This window comes from Wolffia australiana, chromosome 1, assembly GCF_029677425.1.
Source record: "Wolffia australiana isolate 7733 chromosome 1, ASM2967742v1".
NCBI lineage: Eukaryota > Viridiplantae > Streptophyta > Magnoliopsida > Alismatales > Araceae > Wolffia > Wolffia australiana.
Window position 1 is genome coordinate 27,728,762 of NC_135835.1, and position 17,881 is coordinate 27,746,642.

The 17,881-nt window shown below is 46.7% G+C and overlaps 1 protein-coding gene across 4 annotated transcripts in view; it reads left to right on the top strand.

Annotated features, from left to right (window-relative positions):
- UPL6 (ubiquitin protein ligase 6) overlaps window positions 1-17,881 on the top strand; it is a 69,955-nt gene that overhangs the window by 21,045 nt on the left and 31,029 nt on the right. For all 4 annotated transcript variants that reach the window (XR_013584003.1, XM_078587859.1, XM_078587878.1 and 1 more), the window contains 2 exons: window positions 3,543-3,725; window positions 13,671-13,853. Coding sequence is in view for 3 of the 4 variants with exons in the window: in XM_078587859.1 (XP_078443985.1) it covers window positions 3,543-3,725; window positions 13,671-13,853 (366 nt within the window). In the remaining variant the exon portion in view is untranslated. The remainder of the gene's footprint in view (window positions 1-3,542; window positions 3,726-13,670; window positions 13,854-17,881) is intronic.

Here is a 17,881-nt window from a genome sequence, read left to right on the forward strand (position 1 = left end):
TGAGCGGAAGAAGTGCATCCCGGTTGACACAGGATCAAAAGACTGAGATAGTGAAACCATTCCTTGAAGAAGAAGTGCAGGCAGCGATCCAAGGGTTAAATGGGGAGGGTGCACCGGGCCCAGATGGATTTCCGGTATTCTTCATTGTGTAGTTGTGGGAGCTAGTCAGGTCTGAGGTTATGGACACATTATATGAATTTTGACGAGGCAATTTTGGCTTGGAAAGACTCAATCGGTCACGCTTGTTTCTGTTGCCCAAGCGACCGGGAGCAACCAATTTGGGGGATTTCAGACCCATTGCATTATCGAACTCAATTTACCTCATCATTGCCAAAGTGTTGGCCAATCGGTTGAGGAAGGTAATTGGAGACTTAGTCGGACCATTTCAATCTGCAATCATTCCAGGGAGGCAACTAGTGGACGGAGATTCTATCAACATGGAAGAGAGATGGGACAAAGGGCTTCCTATGGAAAGTCGACTTTGCCAAAGCCTATGATTCTCTTGATTGGAGATTTCTTTGGTCTGTTATGCGAAAAAGAGGTTTCCCCGATGAATGGGTGGCCTGGGTGCGGCGATGTGTTACGTCCCACTCATTCTCAGTCCTGGTGAATGGAAAGGCGGAAGGAGGTTGGATTCGTCCACAAAGAGGAGTCAAACAGGGTTGCCCGCTAGCACTTCTACTTTTTGTTCTAGCAGTGGATACTTTGGCTACTTGCACCCTCAGAGTCTGCGAGCATGGCCTCCTAAGAGGCTTCCAGTTAGAGAGTTATCCGGCGGGCATTCCCTTCAGTATGCAGACGACACAACGTTCTTCATAGAAGGATCGGCAGAGGAGGCACGTACTTTATCTACATTATTAGATCTATTTTCAGACTTCTCAGGCCTACAATTGAATTGAGCCAAATCGGCATTTGTGGGATTCGGACTTCCTGATGAGGAGGCACAATGGGCTAGCGCTCTTGGCACACCTAGAGGGTCAATCCCGATGAGCTATTTGGGTCTTCCGTTGATTGAGTGACATATTTTAAGTGCAGAATGGCAGCCAGTGATTGAGAAGGTGGAGAGGAGATTGGAAGGCTGGCAGAACAGAGTGCTATCAACTGGTACTCCTGAGATTGGTACTCTCAGCAATCCCAGTTTTCTATCTTTCAGTCTTAAAGATGTCAACAAGTGTAGAAAAACACTTGGATGGATTGCTGAGAAGGTTCTTTTGGGGAGGCAATGAACATGAAGAGCGCAAGGAGGTGCCTCTGGTCTCGTGGAACGTAGTATGCAGACCCGTGAAACATGGGTGTTTGGGGATCCTCCACCTGGATTCCATGAATTTAGCATTATTGACCAAATGGGTGGTAAGACTTGCATCAGCAGAAGAGGGCCTGGTCTTGAATGTGCTGAGGGACAGATATGGCTCAGAGATTGATTGGGAGAGGCGTTGGGAAAAACTTGAGGGGAGTTTCCATTTTGGCGGGGTCTTCGTCAAGGCATACCATGTCTCCGCGGGTTATTTGACGCCAAATTGGGAGATGGTGCTGATTTTCGTTTTTGGACAGATGAATGGTTGAATAAAGCATCTTGAAACTAGAATTCCCAAGACTTTTTGCACTGGCGCAGAACCCTGACACTACCGCCTGTGAGTGTTCAGACGGAGCTTGGACCCCAATCATGGCAGGGGCATTATCGGAGCACGGTTTTTGGAGTTTATGAAGATGCAACAGGTCCTCCTCCATTTTAGCCCGACGAAGGAGTCACATGATGGATTGGTGTGGCAAAGGACATCTTTTTCAGTAAAAGAGGCCTATATGAAGATCAGAGGGAAGTGCTGGAGGATTCAGCAATCAGCACCATATGCTCTATGTTGATGAACAAAAATCCCTCTGAAAATGAGACTCTTCAGCTCCCACTGGTTGTTGAGAGGGGGGCGATTGGTTACAAGAGTCCTACGCAAGAGATGGGTCCCAACGGCTTCCTACGCAAGAGATGTGCGCTAGAGATGATGCAGACTACTCCCACTTATTCTTCACATGTCCCTTCGCCCAGGGAATATGGGCATCGCCGCAGTTGGCGGGGGTGGTTGTGTCCTCTGATGAGGCATTTTGGGCCTCCGCTGGTGATAGAAGATACAGGAGCAAGCTGGACTGGGCGATATGGCTGCACTGTAATGAAGTGGAATTCAAGGGGAAGAAGGCTTCCATAGAGAATGTCCTTCAGGACGTTAAGGCACTAATATTTTTTTGGTTTGGAGAGAGGGCCACCATTTTGGTCAGTTTGTAAATGGATTGTACACAGCTTTATATCTTTATAGCATCAGGTTGACCACTGCTCCGGGTGGTCTTCCTTATTTTCTTCAAAAAAAAATCTGAAGTTTTTATGCTCAAAACATAATGAATTTATCTTTTTCTGTTTTATTGCTTGGAAAGTTCAATAGCTACTTTGGAATGTAATGTTCATGGTTTCCATGTGTGAGAACTTGCATGTCCTACATAAATTTAAGAACTGACTGCATCGAGAATCCTGCTGAGGAATAATTGAGCCTATGAATTTATAAAGCATGAACTTCTTGTTCATTCACCACTTTACTATGTAGATTGATTATGGAAATTGGCCAGAAACTGTATCTTGATCCTTGGAACAAGATAACGTAATATTTAGTTGATGGATTAGTGCAGTGTAAATAAATAAATGTTTAATCATCCTACATATCATTCTTGGATGTTTGATAAGATCCCCTGGTCGATCTTACGAATTCCAAATCAAGGATCTCTGAAGGGATCGATAGCCTTTCAAGAAAATATAGCAGAAAGCAAGATAAATCCAGATCCCAGTCTTGGAGAGGAAGGACAGGGAAGTAAAAGATGAGAAAATGTCGTGGAAGAGAGAGTAAGGATGGAAGGAGTACAACTCAAGAGGATAGATGGTGGATCAAGACCGGATCGGCCCTTACCCTTCTGGCACAGAGAATCTCCCCACCAGCCGGCGTCCTTGCGACACTAGAAAATAGCTCGATCCCCTTCTCCCTTTGTGTTTCTATATTTATAGCCTCCCCTCCCGCCAGTTATTCAAAATGTCGTACGTGCTTATGGCAATCTGTACGTGTGACTCCTCGTCTTCTTCGGGAGGTGCTTGTCAACATGTGATGCTTCATCTTCTTTGGTAAGTCCTTGGAAGGTGCTTATCAATGTTCCTAAAAATGTCAACCAGAACTTTTCAGGTGATGACAAAGTTGTGAAAAAAATTCTGTCAATTTTTAGGAGTCTAAATTTTTCTTTAATTAATTTCATAAATTCTCATGTGCTGCGTGGTTTCTGAGACTTATAAGGGGTGTTCAATGCATTTGACGACATCATGTGTAGTGCGTAACCATCAAATAGGCTCAGCATCATGTTTATTGTCAGGTTGAAATTTCCATTAGTAAGCTTTGCCTAGTGCAGCAATCTGATATCATCTACAATGTTGCTGTAGGATTTCGACTTCTTATTTTAATAGGAAAATGTGTTGGTAATGTTTAGTTACGTTATTCTCTGATGGTATAATGTCTGTGCAGGATCAAATGAGAATTCCAGGGACTTTACCAGACGAATCTTCTCTGGAGCATGTCATTTATCTTGTTTCTTCTCAGATTGGTCTGTCACCTTCTATTTTTGCCCAAATTGATCCAAGATGGAGCTTTTCGACCCAAATTCTTTCAATTCCTTTCTTATGGAAAAAATTTCCATACCTGAAGAAGGTAATGCAAAATCCATCGTACTTAAAATCTCAAGCATACACATTCTTAATGCGAATTGATTCCAATGATCTTATGAAAACACGATACTATATCTCATTAAGGACATGTCTCTGGCTAGAATTTTTTATCATCGTCTGGTATTCAAAACACAATACTATATCTCATTTAGGACATGTCTCTGGCTAGAATTTTTTATCATCGTCTGGTATTCGTGTCCTGCAAAATTAGTGTACTGATATTTTTTTCAAAACTATTTATTTTATTTTTTCTAGGTTTTGTTTTATGGATGTAACACATACTCTAGAAAACTTTCATGCTTCTCTTGTCCTAGAAACTAATTGTTAAATTGACAATCCCACCAGGTATGTGGGCTGAGGCTCACCTAACTTGTGTAACTTATTCCCTGCCTGAGAAGTCAGTGACTTAAAAGATTATTCAATATACTAATGCATTTGTGTCGCACAAATACAAGTCCTCAAAAGGTTAAGAAGAAAATGTGGGCCACCGAGAACTTGTGGCCCACGTACACAAGGCAGAGACACTGTCATAGAGAAAAGAAAGAAATAAGGGATACAAGAGGACATAGACTAACACTTATATTTCTGTCAACATTTTAAGATATTTTTTGTAGAACAGCAGAATTCGGAGGAGAGAGAAAGTCTAGAGAGAGAAAGTAGAGAGAGAAAGAGAGTGCACAAGGGTTGGGGCTGAAAAGGTGACTTTTACTGCACTGAAGTTCCCCTTTTATACAAATAAATCCAGGGTCTAAAAGACCCTTTCACAAGTAGTTAGGAGGCTTACTTGTAAAACAAGTAATCCTTTACTTGTTTTACAAGTAAGCTCCAACGGCTACCTTTTTGAAAAGGAGCCGTTGGAGGGCCTGTCCAACAGCTATTTTAAATAGCCGTTGGACTCTGGGCCTGTCTAGGACAGGCCCAGACCATATCAGGTCCACTAAGGGCCTGATATCTCCGCCCCTAGTGGGCCTTCACTAAGGGACCCTTTATGGGCCCTTAGTGGGAGAGTAATGGTCCTTAAGGGACCATTACAGGGCTGCTAATGGGCCTTCCAGTGGTCCATTAGCAGTCTTCTAGAGGTGTTAGCAGTTTCATTATCAGCCTAGAGTTAGTTTATTACATTTACATGGCCTTAGGCTCATAGTTAGTACAACATAACTCAACACTCCCCCTCAAGCGCTGGAATGGATGTCCACCATGCCAAGCTTGGACACAAAACGTTGCTGGGCCTGAACCGGGAGCCCTTTGGTAAAGATGTCAGCACACTGGTCTTCGGAGACGACATGTTCCGTCTTCAGGATACCCTGCTCCAGGTGATCCTGAAAGTAGAATCGATCAATATTAACGTGCTTCATCCGATCATGGTAAACTGGATCATGCGCGATGCTGATGGCAGACTTGTTGTCGCAGCGGATAGTGATGGGGCGGATGTAGGGGATTTGCAACTCTTCAAGTGTGTTGCGAATCCACATGACTTCATCGATTCCCTTGGACATAGCTCGGAATTCAGCTTCCGTGCTAGACTTGGACACAACGCTCTGCTTTTTGCTGCGCCATGTGACGAGATTACCTCCAAGGATGGTGCAGTAGCCTGTTGTGGACCGATAATCGACCCGGGAACCTGCAAAATCAGAATCTGTGTAGAGAATTAAGTTAAGGTTACCTGTTCGCCGATAGGTGATTCCAAGGCCGACTGTCCCTCGGAGGTACCTGAGAACTCTATGAGCAGCTTGAACATGAGAAGTGCGAGGTGAATGCATAAATTGACTTAGAACGTAGACTGCATAACAAATGTCAGGCCGAGTGTGTGATAAATAGAGTAATTTCCCGATGAGCTTTTGATACGAAGTGATCTCAACGTGTGGATCAGTATCATCCAGCATAAGGCGATGATTGGGCTCAATGGGTGTGTCACTAATACGACAGTTGGTGTGCTTGGTCTCAGCAAGGAGATCAAGAATATATTTCTGCTGAGAGAGCAGAATGCCCTCACTGGATCGTGCAAATTCGATGCCGAGGAAGAACTTCAGGGGCCCTAAGTTTTTAACTTGAAATTCATTGCTAAGATGTTTTTCAAGGGTACTAATTTCTTGAAGAGCATTGCCTGTGATGATTATATCATCCACATAAACAACTAATAGGGTAATTAGGGACGGAGAAGTGCGTTTGTAGAACAACGTGTGTTCACTGTTGCACTGTCGATAGCCCAGATGCATGGCCTGGGTGAAGCGTCCAAACCATGCCCTAGGGGACTGTTTGAGGCCATACAAGGCCTTCTTTAATTTGCACACCTTCCCAGACTGGGGAAGATCGCCATAGCCAGGAGGAAGAGTCATGTAGATCTCTTCCTTAAGGTCACCATGTAAAAAGGCATTTTTAATGTCATATTGGCGTAAAGGCCAGTCAAAATGAACTGCTAGGGATATGATTATCCGAATAGTGTTCATTTTGGCGACCGGAGCGAAAGTTTCTTGATAGTCTATCCCATAGGTTTGAGTAAATCCCTTGGCTACTAACCTGGCTTTAGCTTTGTAGGGAATTTCTAGGGTGCTTTTGAGAGTGAACACCCATCGGCAGCTGACTGCCTTTTTGTTTTTGGGTAGATCCACAATATCCCATGTTTGGTTCAACAATAAGGCGCGCATTTCTTCATCCATGGCCGCTTTCCATTTAGGAATGTGCATGGCCTCATGAGCTGTTTTCGGAACATATTGTTCAGTCAGGTTGGTAAGAAAGGTCTGATGTTGCAAGGATAGATGTGCAGTGTCATAGGGTCTGGCCTTGACACATAATCTCTTGCCTTTCCGAAGAGCAATAGACCATTCTCCCTGGGGTTCGGTGTGAGTGGGGTTGATCACAGGTTCAGAGAGATCTCTGCGCTGTGATGAGGAAGGGACTGGAATTACAGTCCCTTCGGGGGCAGAAATGGGCACTGTCTCAGAAGGTTCAGATTCCATTGTAGAATCTGAAGAAGCTGAAACTTCGGTGACTGGCAGAGGGGCAGAGATTTCTGCCGGTTCTAGCAGAGGAACAGGTGAGGAATGCGGGGATAGCTCAGAATGAGGTATATCTGCAGAATCCGAAGCAGATGGAAGTGATTCTTCCACCTGTGTAAGGTACTCAAGATCTCGTAGGGTGTCATGTTGTTTGGTTTTGTAGTAAAAACTATGTTCGTCAAAAATGACATCCTTGGATACAAGGTACCGTCGAGTGACTGGATGATATACCTTATAGCCCTTCTGGGTGGTGGAATACCCTAAGAAGACACACTTCAGTCCCTTAGGTGTCCATTTATCATGCTTATGTACTGGATTATGTACATAAGCGGTACAGCCAAAGATCTTGACTGGTAGGCCAGTCTTAAGACGCACATTCGGAAACTGGGTTTCAAGGATGTCCACAGGACTTTGATAATTCAGTATCCGTGAGGCTAAACGGTTAATAAGATGGGTGGCGGTAAGTACAGCGAAGCCCCAGAGGTTCTTCGGAGCATGGGATTGGATTAGTAGTGTACGGGCTTTGTCGACAACATCCCCAATCTTCCTCTCAGCAAGCCCGTTTTGCTGAGGGGTATAGGGACAGGAAGTTTCGTGTCGGATTCCACTAGAGGTCAGGAATTCCGTCAACTCTTTGTTGAGGAAATCCTTGGCGTTGTCAGTCCGAAACCCTTGAACGGAAGTTCCAAATTGACGTGCGATTAGTGCACATAAATTCTTGATGCAACTAGTGGTTTCAGTTTTGTGTTTAAGGAGGAAGATCCAATTAAATCTACTGTGATCGTCTGTACAGATCAAAAAATAGCGATGGCCCAAGAGATCTGTATGCGGGGATGGCCCCCAGAGATCACAGTGGATTAAAGAAAAAGGTGTTTTGGCTCTATTATTATTTAAAGGGTAAGTAGAGCGTTTAAACTTTCCCAATTGACACGCTGGACCAATGAATAAGTTTAAATCGTGATCCGTAAATAAATAGGGGTACACATGTTTGAGAAGGTGAAAGGACGGATGACCCATCCGTTGATGGATCTCCATGATTTTCTCCATGGATGGCGCCTGAGTGGTCGTCACTGCAAGTCCCTTCGATGGAGAGGTAGGTATTGGTCCAGGGAGATAGTAGAGTCCCTCCTTGACTCTAGCTAGACCAATTCTCGACCCGTGGACCTTGTGACAAAGATAAGCATCAATGTCATCAAAGGGTATGGTATAATGCTGGGTTTTAGCAAGTTTTGAACGGAAATGAGGTTAACGAGGAGTTTAGGAACATACAGAACATTGGAGACGGGTCCAATGGGATGTATGTCTAATGTACCAAAGCCAAAGACGGGTAGCAATGTTCCGTCTGCTGTCTGGATATGTTTGCCAGAAGCAATAGATTCATATGACGAGAAAAGAGTTTTTCTATTGGTCATATAATCTGTTGCTCCAGAATCTAATATCCAGACCGGAGCCGAGTGTGTATTAGAAGTAAAATTCGAGAGAGGATTGTTTTTACCACCGTTAGCCATGGACGTCGAGCCGATGACGGTGCTGGAGGTGTTGAGGAGAGCCTTCAGGTTCTGGATTTCCAGCTGCATGGCGTGCTGGGAATCCCTCATGGACTGCAGAGTGGAAGCAGCTGCTCCCCCTTGCTGAGATTCTCCGTCATCTGGCGTACCCGAGGCCATGTGGGCCCGGGCGATGTGCGGAGGCTTGCCGTGAAGCTTCCAGCATTTGTCCCGGAGGTGCCCCGGCTTCTTGCAGTAGGTACATACCCATTCTTCTCTGGGAGTCTTCCCAGAGTCGGTTCTGCCAGGTGCAGATCGCTGAGATTGCCCCTGGGCAGAACTCGGGGGCTTGTAGCTCCTAGAAACATAGGAGCTGGTGATGCCGGAGGCCGCTTTCTCCCGTTCTTGGAGGATGCGGCTCTCTTCACGCAGAAGCCGAGCGACGGCCTCGTCAAAGTTAGGCTCTACGTCTTGGTTGTAGAGCTGACTCCGAACGACCTCGTAGTCGTGGTTGACACTGAACAGTAACTGACAGAGACGAAGAGTGTCCCACCGAGCCTTTTCAACTGGGTTGGTGGGCGGTGGCCAGATATGATCCAGCTCCATGTGAATGTTTCGAAGTTCGTCGGAGACAGCTTCGATTGTCTTGTCCCCTTGCCGGACAGAGAAGGAGCGCTGCAAAAGGTCGACGATAATAGCTTTGTCACCTTGCTTGGAGTGTGTTCGATGGACAGCTTCCCAGAGCTTTCGGGCTGTCCTGTACGTCTGATACTTGGTGCATTGGTCACCAAGCAGACTGTCAAGTAACCAGCCGAACACTAGCTCCTCTTCCATGACCCATATCGGGTACCTGGGCGACGTTGGGGGCGGTCCATCCTCAGTGAGATGCGGAAGGAGCCCTCTAGGTGTTAGGGCAGTTTCAATCCTTTGGGACCAAAGGATGACGTTGTGCCCATTAAATAAGCATGCTTTGGGCAAAATGGGAAGAGAAGTCAACCATCTATCCATGGAGATGATGGAGGCCCTTCCCTCTGGTTGCCTTTGAACTTCAGGCACTTCATTGCCGGAAGTACCGCTAGAGGCTGCAGAATTATTGGCGGCCATTGAGCAACAATACTGCAGAAGATAGCGGAACCTTGCGGAAGCTTTGAAAAGTGCTGCCACTTGAAGAGATCCCTTAGGATGCCTTGTCAGCAGGCTTCAAACAGCAAACCGCCACTGGCCTCAAACTGCAGGCTTCAGCAGCAGTACTTTCAACAGTCACGGGCTTCAAACAGCAAGCAGCAGACAACACTTGAAGAGAAAGTAACAAACAGCAAGCAAATAAGTGGCAAACAGCAAGCAAAGAACCCTCTGGATGCGTTAAGGAGCCTCCCGTAGGATGCCCTCAAGCTCCAGATGATTGCACCAAAGGCAGGCTCAGGATGCCTGCTCTGATACCATGTAGAACAGCAGAATTCGGAGGAGAGAGAAAGTCTAGAGAGAGAAAGTAGAGAGAGAAAGAGAGTGCACAAGGGTTGGGGCTGAAAAGGTGACTTTTACTGCACTGAAGTTCCCCTTTTATACAAATAAATCCAGGGTCTAAAAGACCCTTTCACAAGTAGTTAGGAGGCTTACTTGTAAAACAAGTAATCCTTTACTTGTTTTACAAGTAAGCTCCAACGGCTACCTTTTTGAAAAGGAGCCGTTGGAGGGCCTGTCCAACAGCTATTTTAAATAGCCGTTGGACTCTGGGCCTGTCTAGGACAGGCCCAGACCATATCAGGTCCACTAAGGGCCTGATATCTCCGCCCCTAGTGGGCCTTCACTAAGGGACCCTTTATGGGCCCTTAGTGGGAGAGTAATGGTCCTTAAGGGACCATTACAGGGCTGCTAATGGGCCTTCCAGTGGTCCATTAGCAGTCTTCTAGAGGTGTTAGCAGTTTCATTATCAGCCTAGAATTAGTTTATTACATTTACATGGCCTTAGGCTCATAGTTAGTACAACATAACTCAACATTTTTATTCCTTCATTTCTTATTACTCAGCTGTATGTCTTTCACAATTCGATATTTTGTTTGGCCCACTGACAAGAAGATGGCTCCATATCTCGCTTTTGGATGGATCAATGTTCATTGGGTGGCTCTTTAAGGGCGGCATTCCCTCGGCTCGTTGCGCTTGCCCGATGCCCTGATGCTACAGTGGGGGAGTGATGGGACCACAAAATTCATGAGTTGGTGCCATGTCAGACCAGAGGGTGGCAGATTTCTTGGGCATGCTACAAGGCTTGATTCAGTGCCTGCCAAACTATAGAGAACAATACGGATGGGTTTGGCCCATTGGTTCCTTCTCAGTTCGGAAGCCTACGCAAGGATTCGTCAGGAAAATGAGGACCAACCAACTACCCAGGCATGTTGGGCCATTTGGCGCCTAAAGGTTCTGCTAAAGGTTAAGATTTTTGGATGGCTCTTATTGCGCGAGAGACTGATGACCCACGTCTTCTGCAAGAGGATGTATCCAGATACATCAGTGACGTACACCTTATGCACAGGAGGCGACGAAAACTGCAACCATTTATTCTTCAAGTGCTCCTTCACCTGCTTGGTTTGGCCCACCCAAGGGCAGCTGGCGGTGAATGCGACATCGGAGGTCCTTTGGGAGTTCATTCGGAGAGGTGGCCCTAGCAGGAGGGAAAAGGGGGTCGAGCGATGGCAGTGCTCTGGGCAATATGGTTATATTACAGTCCCTTGGGAAAACATCGTTACTATATTGAAAGCCGGAATGATACGACGATTGTCTCCCGAAATTAGAGAACTCCCACTCGACAAATGTCACGATTCACTAATGATGTAATTGTCCAATGACGATGATAGAAAATATTGAGAGAAGAGGTTCATTAAGAGAGGAATGCTGAAAGGAAATAAACAGGCTGGATCGGGACTGTCCTGGTAGGATGGCAAGAAGTTATGGTGCCCTTTTCCTTATAGGTCATTAGCTGACCTAACATTGCCCTGCGCCTACCCCGAGGAGTTTGGCGTGTGAGCAACTTGAGTGATTTTTGATTTTTTCCTCTTTTCCAAATATGTCCACGTGAGTTGCATGTCAGGTTACACCGTAATGAGGCAGTATTTAGGGGGCGCAAGGTTTCCAAGCACAGGCTCGCCCACGAGGTCGAGGGCCTGATGGCTTCATGGTCTCCTCAATGTGTAAAAATATAGCGGAGGGGTTGACCATGTATGAGTACAGCTTTAGGGCTCTTCACACGTACGTCGTATTGCTTACTGCTTTGTCGGGTGACGGACTTAAATCATCATCCGTTTCATGTGATTTTTTTTGGATGAAAAAAGGCAAAATTGCCATTTTTAATGGGCATACAGCTATCCCCTTTCCTTCTCCTTCTCTGTCACCCTTACCTTTCACCTTATAGTTGCAGAAGTCCATCCCTGTGCAAGACGGCCATCAACAAGTCCTGCAAAGTTCCACCTCACAGATTTCCATTTGCACCTCTCTATTAGTTGGATTGATCGGTGTGAAATCCTGTGGATCCCCCTCCTTTCTTGTCTGCTACCAACCTAATGTCTTTCGTTCCCATTTTATAGTTACCAAGGCTTCCCATATTGTAGTTATTGAAGTTGTTTTTTTCGGAAAGCTGATTGAAAGAGGGTGGTCATCCGACAAAGTGGTAGCCACCTAAAGTACACATGTATACCCCTAAAGCTGTACTCGGACATGACCTTCATCTCCCCTATCGGTGTACCTCTTGAGGAAACCATGGCACTATGGGGCCCGTGATTTCGTGGGCAAGCCCGTCTGTAGAAGCCATCTTCCCCCTAAATGCCACCTCATTTTGGTGAAGCCAGATTGCCTAGAGCACTGTCATCACTTTCCTCTGCTTCCTTCCTCCAAGGGCCACCTGTCCGGATGGATTCCCAGAAGTCCTCTTCCGATATCTCATTCTTTGACAGTTGTGTTTGGGTGGCCCAGATTGTACGGATGAAGGAGCACTCGAAGAATAGATGGTTACATTTAAGTAGTTTAAGTTGCATTTAAGCTTCCATTGAATTTGTGCTCTTCTAGTAATTTGGAGTAAAAGTTTTAGGCTGCTTGCTAAGTCCTTGGGGCCATATCAACACCAATACATCTACAATAGTATGACCTGATGAATGCCTTCCTTCATGATGATATCGGAGAATCAATTTGCATGGAGCCACCACCCTGACAATATGAGCAATGCCAATGTGGTGAGTACGCTGAAAAAGATGTCACATGCACTCTAGAAAAGACCATGTGTTGGTTTTGAAGTTCTCCTAGGCCATAAATACTATGGGATACAGAAGTACGGTGACCATAGAGTTTTCATTAAGCATTCAAGGTCAGGGCCAGTAACGACCTATTCGAGTACATCGGTGATGTAATCATCACTGAAGACGATTAAAATGTGGTTTCCAACCTCAACTTGAAGTCATCTCAAATATTTGAAATGGAGTCCTTTGATGGTTGAAATATTTTTTGGGAATCAAGGTGGATTAATGAAGTTAAGAGATTTTTAAATCTCAAGTGAAGTATATCTTTGACCTTTAAATCACAATGCAGAATTCCAAGAAGATAAACTGCAGACCATCAAGCACCCTGTGGATCCAATCCTTAAACTTAGATCAGATGATGAAAGCCCTTCAGTTGATGTTCTCCCAATGAGTTGATGGGGAGCATCACAATAACATTATCATCTGCAAGTTGCACATGGAAAACGTCCATATGGCAATTTGTGTGAGATTATGATGCCACCTCCCTAAGAAATACTCGAGGGGGTTTACTTGTCAAGAACAAAGACCGTGGAACTTGTTACTTAGGGGGAACCTAGAACTCTATAAATAAGAGAGGAGTATCTCTCAAGAAGGGTCATACTTTCTTTTCTGAATCGGGAAGCAGCTGAAGCTGCAGAGATACTCCAAGAACCGCAGAGATACTTGTCAAAAACTAAGAGGACTCTGCTGATCCGGCAGTATTTTTACTATAAACTCTCCATCGGTGCTTATTGTGACTTCGTGGAATTATCATCTGCATTGATTCAAGACTTTGAAGGTTCTTGCTTAAGGATTATTCTCTCCCTTGTATTTCCCTGAGTTATCTTGATCAGATCTTGAGGAGGTCCGTTTCAGATAATCATTTGTTTCTTCATTTTCTTCTTTTCGTTTTTTTACTTGGCTGTAATTCTGGTACAATTGGATGCTCTGAACATTTACACTGATTCGAAATAATGCTCTTCTCCTTTCTTCCTTGAGGTTTACAATGCAATCTTTCCTGCACATGGCTCTGCTGTGCCTACTGCAATTTTTTTCTTTTCAATTCGACAGTTTCATTTTTCAAATTTAAAAGCGAGAACATATTTATGCATTGGTAAAATAATTAATGCTACTTTCTACTGGTTTTCTCACAGCTCACTTGGAAAACATGCATTTGACTCAGGTCTTTCAGAATGCTGCTGTGCGCAAGTACTATCTTAATCAGATGGCTTTGTATCTTAATAGTCGGACGGATGTTCTTCCTGTAAATACTCCACATGAACTCCCAGGGTACGCTTGCCTTCTTGGAAACTTGTTAGAAGCTTCGGGGATAATTTTATCAGCAGCTAAATGTGATTCTGATCTGGTAAGAAGTCCGTCTCCTATGTACAACATGTTTGTTTAGGCTTTATGACAACTTCTGTCATGCGTAGTTTCTGCATTCAAACTTATTCTTTTCTAGTTAGCAGATCATAATGATTTCTGATTCCCAACTCTGTGATTGCTTAGTATTGAATCATTGGTGTTGTCTTCTTTCGTGAAATTCTTCCATATTACTGTATCTTCAGGAAATTTATCATTGGTAACCCTCTAAACAAATTCTGGCCTCAAATTATTGGTCAAAAGCTCATTGCACAACATGTGTATAAACATGTGAAGACTCAGCACCCTGGCTTTGTGTTCACTTGCACGATTGGAACTCATGGTTAATCATTTCATAAGAGTTTAGATCTCAAATATATTTATAAGGTGATTACCGATCTAGTTTTTGGAGTATCCAAACAAAGTGCATTGTCAGTTAGGGTCTAAGGATAAGAAAAATTTTAAGTTAAAATATTATAGTTGAATCATCTCCCTGTGTGGTTATCACGGTGCTTCTGAGTGTTTACTCTTTCACTCCATTTAGTTTTTTTTTTCTGTGGTTGCTTCCATATTATATCCTGTTCGTTGAGGGATTGCTGCTACCTTTGAGATTAGGGCTCAGTTGTGAGACAAGAGAAAAAGGGAAGGAAAGGAACGAAGAAGGGTTACCTGGAAGAAGAAGGGAAGTAATGAAGAGAGAGGAGGGTTAGGGCACAGCAGGGAAGGGTGGGCCCGCGTCCTGCACAGGGCAATGAAGCAATATAGTGAACCACATTTCATTTGAATTAAGATGGCTTAAAATTTTTTTTTTGAAAAAAGATGGTTTTTAACTAAAGCAATATAGTGGGGTCTGCGTTAATCCCTTCCCGGATTTAGTGTTATTATTAGCCTAAATGCTGGTCGGAGAAGGTCGGAGAAGGGCGGAGAAGGTCGGAGACGGTCGACCAGCAGGTTGGAGCTCGACAGGGGAGAAGGTCCGACCGTTGGAGGAGGTCGGAGAAGGGCGGAGAAGGTTGACCGTCGGAGCAGGTCGGAGCTCGACAGGGGAGAAGGTTGGACCGTCGGAGAAGGTCAGAGAAGGTCGATCGTCGGAGCAGGTCGGAACTGCGACGCCAGGTTCTACGCCAAGGGGTTGTACGACGAGGAATGATACGGTCGTGTTGGACGAGATGAACGAGTCGATGGGAAAAGACACGCCGCTGCTCAGCGCAGATGTGTCGAAAGGGGACCCCGACTCGTTAATCTGGGAGGTCAATCGTGGGAAACATACCGTAAAGCTTTTTCTGGGGGGTCGGTGGCCTCACATCCCGACTTGCTGGAGGGCATCGCGACGAATTTCAGGCCTTCAACCTAGCAGGCGGGAGATCTCCTCTGGACCAGCAAAGAAGATCACCCTATGTCCTCGACAGGGCAAGATTCCGGCGGGATCGTCCAGGTGGCGATTTCCGGTTGGAGGACCTCCGACAGATCACCCGGGGACCACTGCGACGAAGTTCTTGGAGTTATGACTACCGATCGTCATGGTTGCATCCAGACGGCAGGTTCCACCGCGTCCATGGGGGAGGGTCCCACCGTGCCCAAGGTGAAAGGGCCCCACACACCTCCACATGGAGGGAGGGGGTGAGGGGAGGACTTGGGGGCCAGCGGGGAGCTAGGAGGGGGTCGTCCCAAGTCTTAGCAGAGCCGGAACAAAACCTAATCCGCCGGGATGGGCAAGATTGCAGCTTTCGGACGACGGGAATGGAGAAGGATAAGGGTAAAAGACCCATGTATGCACATCTTGGGGAAGGGCCAGAGTTCCAGGATAGGGGGAGCAGTCTCATCCAGAAGGGGCAAGCGGAAGGAGGCCCCACACCACACAAAATGGAGAAGAGGGGGGCGCCGCCAAGAGAGCACCGTCCCCCCGGGCACACAAGCAAGGGTGGGAAAGCTCAAGAGGACCATATTTTCGCTGCTGCGGATAGAGCCTCGCCTGGAGCAAGCGGGAATTGCAAGACAGGAAAGGAAGCCAGGGACGCGGAGGTAGGTGACGACGACGGCTGGGTGGAGGTGAGATCCCGTCAGGCAAAGAGGGGCCAGCATGTCCCTCAGAGGCCATCCGGGGAAAAGAACATACGCTTCAGGCGTTTATCGTCGGGCCACCATGCGTGCCTCTGCTGGGATCCGGTGGTTTGCCGCCATTGCAGAAGGACAGCGCACCGCCAATACGAGTGCCGTCAAGGGGGAGGAGAAGGGAGCAATCGCCAGGCGCAAGTGAGACATCCGATCCGAAGCCCAGGTCAACAAACGGCCCAAGGAGAAGTAGACGGAGAAGACACATGTTCCAGCATCCTCCAAAAGTGCTTGGTGGGTATGTGTTCGGGGACAATCCCAATGTCGAGAATGTTTGCGCCGGCTTATGGCAGACATTCCCTCAGCTGGACCAGGCAGAGGTGCAAAGGATAGATGCACATTCCTTGCTCCTTCGAGGGGCCTCAATGGCCGCATATGTTGCGGTATGCGGATGGAAGCAACGGGTCACTGATACCACGGAGGTGAGGTGACGGCGAGTCCTCCCTTCTGGTGGGGCTGAAGGAGTTAAAAAGATGCGGATATAGTGGAGGTGCACGGGGTCCCATTGGTGCACCGTCGAGAGATGACGCTAGCAAACCTGGTCGCCTCTTTCGGCCGACTTAAAAACATCATCTCGATGGGGTTAGAATTCGGGGACCCAAATGTGGTGCTGCTAGAGATCGAAGTGATAGAAGGGGAGGCCTTGCCTGAGTCAGTCTGGGCTCAGGGATACACACGGCCATTCAAAGCCAGGATAAGGGCCAAGACCCCTCCAGCCACGCCAGGAGTGTTCAGAAGACCGGATGCCCATCAGGAGGCGGTTGAGGGGATGGGTGATTCCTCCACGGGAGTACCGGAGGACGGAGTTCCATGGAGGAAGATGTACAGGATGGGGCGAGTGGGGCCCCGGTCCACAGGGATGGCACATCATTGGCCATCCCGCCGGCCTCGACCCTGGAGGATAATGACCAAGAAGACCTCGAAGATCAAAACCCAGGGAGGAAAAGGGTGAGACAGATAACTAATGACGATCTCCGCCGGTTTAATGGAGTGGTTTACCGGAAGGGGAAGGTGGCGTTTACAGAGGCAGACAGTAAGAAGACCTCGGTGATGTCCGGGCACAACGGTCAGATACGCCTAATCGCCGACGGTTCCAAGAAGATGGCAGCTTGTCGAAAGCCACATGGGTCCGCACCAAGAGATCAGTGAAATAGCGTTGATCACGCCCCAATTATATGGCAGGATAACGTTGGGCAGGCTAGACCCACCTACGTCAAATTGGACCGATCGTGGCTACGTGAGAGGGGCTTTAGAGAGAAGGTGATAGCATGGTGGACAGGTCATTCTTCACAGGGTTCAGCCACGATGAGGCTGGCCACCAAGCTGGCGGGCCTGCGTCATTACCTCATCAGGGTGAAGAGACAGAATTGAGAGGGAAGACACAGAAGACGGGATGAAGCCTTATCGAGGGTCCAGCATTTGGATGCCATTGAAGATACAAGATGCCTGTTAGAAGACCAACTCAAGGAAAGGAAAACGTTACATCAGATGTGGCTGAAGGAAAGGAAAACGTTATGGTGGAGGAGGATAAGAAGCTCGAAATGGATTAGAGGCAAAGATCGCGGCAGATGTGGCTGAAGGAGGAGATGCCAACACTCGGTTCTTCCATATGGTGGCAAATGGAAGGTGGAGGTCAAATCACATCTCCATCGTGAAAGTGGAGGATCAAGAGTTCATGGAGGCACACGCGGTGGGAGAAGCACTAGCGAGTTCATGGAGGTCATTTCCAAACGGTAACTAAGCGAGGACCCCGAAGTCAGTGGCGATGGGAGGGTCAGGGGGTATCCCGGTTATCACAAGCACAACAAGATGAGCTAGTGAGGACTTTTAGTGCAGAGGAGGTGAGAGCAGCGATCAAAGGTTTGAATTGAGAGGGAGCTCGGGGCCCTGACGGCTTCTCCATCTTTTTCTTCAGCGAAT